The sequence below is a fragment of the Argentina anserina genome, chromosome 6 (genome assembly GCF_933775445.1).
Source record: "Argentina anserina chromosome 6, drPotAnse1.1, whole genome shotgun sequence".
Classification (NCBI taxonomy): domain Eukaryota; kingdom Viridiplantae; phylum Streptophyta; class Magnoliopsida; order Rosales; family Rosaceae; genus Argentina; species Argentina anserina.
Window position 1 is genome coordinate 23496361 of NC_065877.1, and position 8387 is coordinate 23504747.

General features: G+C 34.0%; 1 protein-coding gene across 1 annotated transcript; it reads right to left on the minus strand.

Annotated features, from left to right (window-relative positions):
• Positions 1 to 44: 44 nt before the first annotated feature.
• Positions 45 to 3299, minus strand: LOC126799097 (uncharacterized). Its single transcript, XM_050526216.1, has 9 exons — positions 2934 to 3299; positions 2623 to 2737; positions 1616 to 1652; positions 1452 to 1521; positions 1223 to 1327; positions 936 to 1086; positions 736 to 818; positions 487 to 580; positions 45 to 378 (listed from the first exon to the last, which is right to left on the minus strand). The coding sequence occupies exons 1-9, from the start codon at positions 2962 to 2964 to the stop codon at positions 291 to 293; spliced, it is 774 nt and encodes a 257-aa protein (XP_050382173.1). The 5' UTR covers positions 2965 to 3299; the 3' UTR covers positions 45 to 290.
• Between the last annotated feature and the right edge of the window lie 5088 nt (positions 3300 to 8387).

An 8387-nucleotide genomic window follows, 5' to 3' on the forward strand; every position in this document is an offset into this window, starting at 1 on the left:
TGACAAGAGGGAGAGAAGAGAGCAAGCAGAAGAAAGACTACAACTTATTATAATAGTATCACATAAATGAATACAAAATACACCCAAAACAGAACCAAAGTGTAATGAATAAATAGCACACCCAAAACTTATATGTAAAGGAAGACAGAACACAAGTGAATTTCTGGTAAAATGTAGCTATAATATATACTCTCCATGCCTCATTCTGTATACTGCCTACTTGTACTTGCCCGTTTCTCACCCATTATTGTTAGCTACTATCACTTTAGCTCCGAATACGACTGCCAGATTCAGGAGCGATAACCTTCGAGTCCTAGCCTTGCAGTAAGCCAATTGGAGACCTCATTCATCTCTTTAGGGATTGTATAGTGGCCAAGCCTGCAGAATACAACCTAACATTTAGAAAATTACTCAAGTTCTATCAGTTAAGCATTGTGAAAAAATGCAAAAAGAACATGTTGATTGGTATAGGAACTGAAACACTACCCATCGAAGGGTTTGAATGAGAGGAATCGAAATCCTGCTGAATTCAAGCACTGGACTGATTTCTCTCCATACATGTAGGGGACAACATCATCAGCTACAACAGCACAAAAGTATATATTAGCTTCAACAAGATAAAAATGAAAGCACTGGTGCAACTACCATCTTGTCATGTGCACATATAGCAGTTCTTTAAGAAACCTTCCAGATAAATGAGAATTGAGATATCAGCATAAGAATTTTCAGACATACCATTTCCATGACACTGCAAAATGGGTAGTGACGCAGCACGCCTTGCAGCCTCATGTGACCCTTCTATTTTGTTTCTTAAGCTCCTGCATGATTGAACACGAAAGTCTTTAAGCATATAAACTGCACTCAGCAGATGGAAAATTATACTCCTTAATTCTTATAGCTTCTTCATTATCTACATGTATGATATGAACTCATACCTTGCTCCTGGAAGCCAACCACTTAGTCCAACAATTGCCCTCAGATTGAGAGGGTATGGGTTGCCATTGCCATACCTGCCCATAGCATAACAAGTTGCAGAATAAAGGGCCATTGCAGCACCCATACTAAAGCCTCCAATACCGACTTTAACTGTCACATGATAAAGTAATATGCTAGTCAATATTTCAGCAATGCAAACCATCAATACATCACATCTTTAAAATATTGAATCAGAATATGATAGATCACAGCTGGTTGATCATTTTCAATTAGTTTAAAAAAATACCATCAGCTGGCTCAGCTGCCAACAAGTTCACAATATGTGCTGCTGAAGCATCTAAACTCTCCAAATCATCTGGGCCATCTTCTGATAGCTCTCCCACTTCAAACCCTGATAAACAGTCATAACCATTCAGAATATTTTTATCAACATAAAACAGCATAAGATTAAGAGATATAAGTGGTACGGTTATGAATATTACAGTGATACACATTTGATGAACATAGGAACTTACATGCAGTGCAAGAATAACCACCAAGTATAGCCACAGGACGAGTAGGTGCAGTTGGACAGATCCATTTTATCTGTTACTCAGATAGGCAAGTGAACTAGTATCAGTGACATAGCCAAGAATGAAGACATGAAAATGTGAGCTACTGAAGGTACATATATGCTTACATTTGGGAGAGAAAGAGATTCCAAGAGCTGAGATGCACTGCAACAAGGAGTAGATAATGAGAAATCCAATTTTTAAGAATTCTAATCAGAAATTAATTGCATTTTAACAGCTAAAATAAAAATTAATTTTCAATTGTAGCTTCTGCAACATTTTCAAACTCAACTAGCCTTATGGCAAATTCTAAGCATTGTTGCCTATGCATAACTGGGATCACACAGTTTCAGAAAGCATCAACATAAGCAAGCCCCAGTGATTAATAAACTAACAATAATACCGCAATCACTTGAGGATCAAGGGAATAGAATCAGCTTATTTGCTGATCATGCAAAAATGAGTCTGTAGTTACTAGTTTACTACGTCTAATATGCATATCTGCAGCTAAAGCACTTGGTTCAGTTAATTGTAGTTTCCCATTTGGAGAACAAAGTGAGCTAGTGGTCCCCAAGTCATGAACTTGGAATATACCATTTCCCAATCAAGGCTTTCCAGATTAAGCTAATTAGTCAACATCAATCAGACAAGAATCAACATGGACACACGATCGAGCTTTCACGCTGACGGCGCTGCTGCTCTATCAAGTCTAATCGAATTAATTATTCTAAAAAAAAGAACGATTCTTAGCGTTTGAATTGCCATATCAAGCTTCCATCCACCTCAGGATGTTGACATTTTGGCACACATTCATGTTCAGGAAATGTACTTGATAGAGAAAGAACGGAACATCGACTGCTGATAGCAAATCAGAATAACACCAAAAATAGAAGAAGAAAAAACATAATATTTGAGTTTTCACCAACCTCTCACACGAGATCATGCAAAGAGAAAAAAAAAAGGGTTGTATGCTGAATTTGATGCTTAATAAATACCAAACTCAATGATGAACTAAATGCAACAATGAAGCAGTTTGCAACTTTGCATATAGAGGACTTCAGAAGCTTTTGCAATTAATAAATATATATCACTCATGACAACTGAATCAGTTCAGAATGGGAACAGAAAACAATACCTTGAGCCATTATCCCCCAGTCCATGCAGCCAGACCATTGTTGCCTGATGTTTCCCTCTGGGCCTCACAACATGTGTTCTTCCAAAGTCAAGTGTTCTTCGAGCAGTTCGGCTACCTGAGTTTCGTATGAACAAGTTGCTACTCAGCAATCATATAATTTAAAGGTGATACGAATTACTAGGATTTAGCAAGTGAAACTAAGTAGCCTGATGGAGTGAAGTGTAGTTAAGAACTAATTAATACTCAGAAAGAAAGAACTTGAGCAACTTGAGGCAATGAGAGGTGCTATGATATATAGTCTAGAAACAAACCAGAAGACATATTAGAACGCGAATAGCTCATCTTCTCCTTTCGATTAACTCTGCTCAACACCCCACCTATTGCAATGAGCTAGAAGAAGGCTAATACTGCAATGTAGAAAACTCAGGATGGCAATGCTCTATTTATAACCAGAAGGGATGTGAGAAAATGGAATAAAACATGTGTGAATATGCAGACCGCTATGGAGCAAAGGTGTGCACAACAGCTATACACTGCGCCAAAAACCGCCTATGAGCTCCAAAAGAGGAAGGCATCAATGAAAAGGAGAGGGTTAAGAAAATGACAAAAGTAGGGAGACAGCATAGAGAATCAATCAAGGGGAGAGAAGAGCACATTCATCCATCCCTAAGAGCTCTTGTCACAGAGAAAGAGAGAATCTATGCTTGTGGGCAGTGGCTAGAAAATAAAGCAACACCCAACAGAAACATCACAAAACACTGCAAGAATATTTTCTGAAAACAAGTGAGAATAATCTAATTTTGTAAAAGAAAATATCTTTTTCTCAATCATTAGATAATGAATTTTGCATGATTGATGGATGCCCATTAACCCCAACTAAACCTTCTAGAGTCCATTTCTATCTTTTGTTTATACACAAATGAAATTATTCATATATGGAAATGAACTGAGAAACTGAAGTAGTGTGAGAGAATTGATGACAACTGGGTTCTATGTTCTCCTCTCCCCTCCATATCATATCTTTCCTAAGGCATAATTTTGGAATTATATGTGAATAATTGTTTGATACCCACAAATATATGTGTCTGATCACCAACCTGGATTTTGCTATATGAAAATGGAAGAGACAACAGGAAAAGTGTGTGAACTTTTAACTCTCCTTGCATCTGCTTTGTTGCAGTGTTGCTGTCCACTACAAAACCAACCTTTCCAAAACTTTTTATCTTTATATTCACTAGATTGGCCAAAACTTTTTAAGTCGTTTCTTCTCTGGTTTATCATTGCACAAGTTGTGAATTTCCTTGGTGCCATCAAACTATGCTTTTTATTTTAATCGTTGATGGACTCATTCGAGAATATCTTTATTTCTCATATTTTTTGAGAAACTAATTCCTTGTTGATGCGGTTACTTCATGAATTACTCTCTCCTAGCGCCCTTTTTCTGCTCCGGTATCCCTCCCAAGAAGCTTGATATAGATTTCGTCTTTATTGGTCGCCGAGAGGCGTTTTTGTTGTTGTTGTTGTTGTAATTTTCCTTAATTTCTTAAATAAAAGTTAAATAGTTCAACTTAAAATTGTTGCCCCTACATAATGTTAGGTTTCTTTTTATTTTATTTTATTATTGTTGTCGCCACAAGAATAAATCCTAGCCTAAAGAAGATAAATTTTCATAAGAAGAACCACCAATTACCCTCTAAGAAGCTTCAGAGAGAATAGTTTAGGGTTCAATTCAATAATTTGGCTCAGTTATGCACCACTAAGTTTGGCCGAACCTATAAGATGAAGCTTTCATGGAACATTGTAAATGTTCAATAATGTTTGTTTACAATATCTTCAAGCACAATTTGACTTTGTTTCCTACCTTACCCTCGTGAAAAGGCTCGAATTCCGTCATAATTTTATATCCCCAGTCCCATTTTATTTTCGTTTCTATTTGTATGATGTTCGGGTTTTGATTTCCATATATATGATTTATGCATCTATTATGAGGGCGGCTACAGCTAAGCATTCAGCCCTAAGCTTTAAATCTCTCATACTCCCAAGATATATAGTAGAACGAGCTAGATAGATTTTTACATGCATGTTGAACATAATAGTCATACGTCCGTGTTTGATGTCGAGATGTATAAATTGTCTGCATGCTTAACTTAATTAAGCTTCGTATATGCGAATGTGTAGTATTAACGATCGACCTCATAATATGTGCATGTAAAGTGGATGTAAAATTATTGTCATCTCCTCCGTCCTTCCATTTTGTTTGAGCATCTCCAACAACTCATTTAAAAATTCTCTATTAATCAAATTTCTAAAAATTTTTTTTTAACTCCAACAGCTCATCTATTCTATTATATAAAATTAAATACAAATATGTATAATTAAATAAAAATCAAACTAAATCTCATAATGACATAATTTATACCAATTAATGGCTAGTCTCCCTCTAATAGGAGAGATAAATCATTACTTTTTTTAAGATGGAGAGTGAATTTTTTTTTTGTAAAAAATAAAGTTTAGAGATTGTTTTCAAAATTATACTACAAATATAGAAATTTTGTTTCTCTCTATTCTCATTTAATTAATTTATTATAGATGACGGTTTAGATGAGCTGTTTGAGTTTAAAAAAATTGATATTTTTTCTCTATAATATGGATTATTTGAGTTTTAGAGAAACTGTTGAAGATGGTCTAACAAAAAAACTCATCAACTTTACATCCATATTTTGATTAGTGGTTTTACATGCATCCAGGTAAATGATGACATATTAAAACAGTTGACTAATCAAGCATCTAATCCTGTTTATAATATGGTCAATATGCATTAGGGCCGCTTTATGGATATAATGTGTAATCAACTTTTACTTGTCAACTCTTTTTTATTTTCGTTTTTTCGATGATGATCTTTTTCTTTTTTCCACACTCAATCGGGGAAGAATCGTTGTGGATTAGAAAATGAGTTGATACTTGATACTAGCTAAGTGTGGATTAATTGTTTAAAGCAGACAATAATATGCTGTTGGCACTACTCTGATATTGGAGATTGATAATTTCACTTCATTTTAGATTTTATTGTCGGGAACGACTTTTTTGAAGTTTGTACAAAGCATCCAATTAATATAGATATATTTGCCACTTTTGAGACATTAATTTAAAGCAATATAATGCATCAGAAATTACTGTGTTTGTTTCTATGCAAATTAGCTGGAATGCAGATACAAATGGATTAAATTCTAATTTAGTCAGAGTCGACATCAATTTGATTAAGGGTTCTAATTAAAATGAACAAATGGATAGAAAGACTAATTATAAAGTGCATAGGCAGGAAGCAGGTTCTCACCTATGACTAGACATTTGTGATGCAGATCAGTTCGTTCGAGGAGCTTAGCTTCGAGGTAGGCCTAATTAGAGCCATAGTTTTCAAAATCTAGTAGATGAAGTGATGCATACTGCAGATTGGAGAAGTAATTAATGACTATAGAGGAGCAATAGAGCTTGTTGGAGATATGATTTAGAATGAGGGAGGATAAGTATTTGTGAAGGAATAGAATAATGTTAACTTTAAACTGTGGCGATGCTTTATTATTTTATTTAAAATAAATGACGGTCCATAGAAAAGGAAATGTTCATAATACCTAAATTATGAGAAATTTTATTGGTCAATTAGTCTTAAAATTTGTGTAGAGAATTCTTCAGATCACATAATTTGACATTCTGATGCTTCAAAATTGTTCTTTTTATCAGCCCATAACTCCTAAAGTCGAAGTTTTATAACGTAATATAGTTTTGTTGTTGATGACCTATTGGGTTAAATTTTCAAACTTTAGGGTTGAAATTCAAACAATACTCTTATTTTTTTATTTTTTTGTCTTTTTTTCTATAAAATATCAAAAGTTTCAAAACTATCTCATTATCGTGATTCAAACCCAGAATCTGATAACACACTTTCTACGTAATAGTGCTCTTACAACTTGAGTTATCCCATTTAGTCCCTTACAGAAAATGAAAAGAGTTCTTTCTTTTATAAGGGCCCTTAATATCAAACTTCATGATAAGAGGCAATTTAGTTACTAATTTTGCAGGAACGTACATGAATGCAATGTAAATTTCTCAAAAAAAAAAAAATGCAATGCAGGTTCAACATGTGTTGCCGTTGCCCTCATAACTCAAACAGATAAAAGAGAATGTATTTAATTTTGACATGTGTTGCTATTTATACGTGATATGAGCATTTTGTGCGATGTTTTTAACATGTTTTTACCTCAATTTGTACTTTGCTTAGCCCTTATTGTTGTACTATTGAGTCATTAAGTCGTAGTAAGAGTCTTGAGCGGTATTGGATGCATTTTTGTGCTTACATGAGTTAAAAATGCATAATTTGTCTAGAGTCCTAGTTTGACTAGGAATCCTTGTTATGTTTTGAAACTAATTATCTCTTACTTATAATTTTATTTTCTTATTTTCAAATTTGATTGAAGAGATAATTAAAGAAAAAGAGATGGAGCCAAGTCATGCAACAATTAAAAATGATCATTAAAGGCATAAAACATGGCATGTTTTAGGGAATAAAACATGGCATGTTTTAGGAAATAAAACATGGCATGTTTTAGGGAATAAATCATGACATGTTTTAAGGAACAAAACATGTCATGATTTAAGGGATTAAAGCATTGTATTATAATATGAGGAAAGATGCAACTACCCTCATTCTTTCCTCTATATATACATGGCTTCATCTCTCAAATAAGGAGACTTCTCATTTGCATTCAAGAGCCAAACCTCTACCAAAATACTACCTCAAACATCCTTCACCAAAACAGCAAGCCACTCTCCCCCATATACAAATTCCATCTCCACCGAAAATTACCATTGAAGACACACCTCCAAGGTTCCTACAACGTGTGATTCTCGCAACTCTTCTCCACGGGTTTGTTCGTTTTTGATTTTTTACAATAATTTTTCTATGAAGATTGTAGTATGATGTTTGTGTGGGATTATTGTTTTGTATTAAGAATCAAAATTTTCATATTGTTTTATTGGATTTTTGGTTCTTTGCCAAATTGATGGTTTCCTATAATTAATGAGTTTGTATTTCTATTGTTGTGTTCTAATCATATTTCTCATACTTTTAGATAATTTTCAGATATGTGCATATGAATTTAGTGCTTGGATATAGTCCCTAAGATTGTGTTTGAGTGCTAGATTCATCAACCATATTGACACAAATCGAATCATGTCCTAAGTAGGTTCGGTTTGTGTTGATTAAAAGTGGTAAAAATTCTGGAAATTTGCATGTGAAACCATGGTGGGTGACGTCATACATGAAACATGTCTCCAACAAAGATTTGATGCTTAACTGTAATCTTATTTGATTTCTACTCTAAGTGTTATTGAATTTGATTGCATGCAAATTTAGATTAGGCCATAAGTCAATCTAAATGTTAATTGAAATCTTGCATGATTAGATGATCCCCTAAGGCTCTAATTGTATTGGTGTCTAAAAAGTACGTAATTGGTAGAATTAGAATGCATGATAGGTTCGAACTTGTAATTATGTGGTGTAATGGTAAATTTGGTTTAAGTTTGTTAAAGAGAAGTCGATCATATAATAGTAATTTAGGTTTTATTTTAGTAGTTAATAATCAATCTCAAACCCCATATTATTTGTTAACACTAAAAGTTTAGAGTTCCCTTCAATTCCCCGGAAAGAACGATCATTGCTTATTCTATACTAACGATGATGTTTTACATGGTTTATTATAGACGTTTTA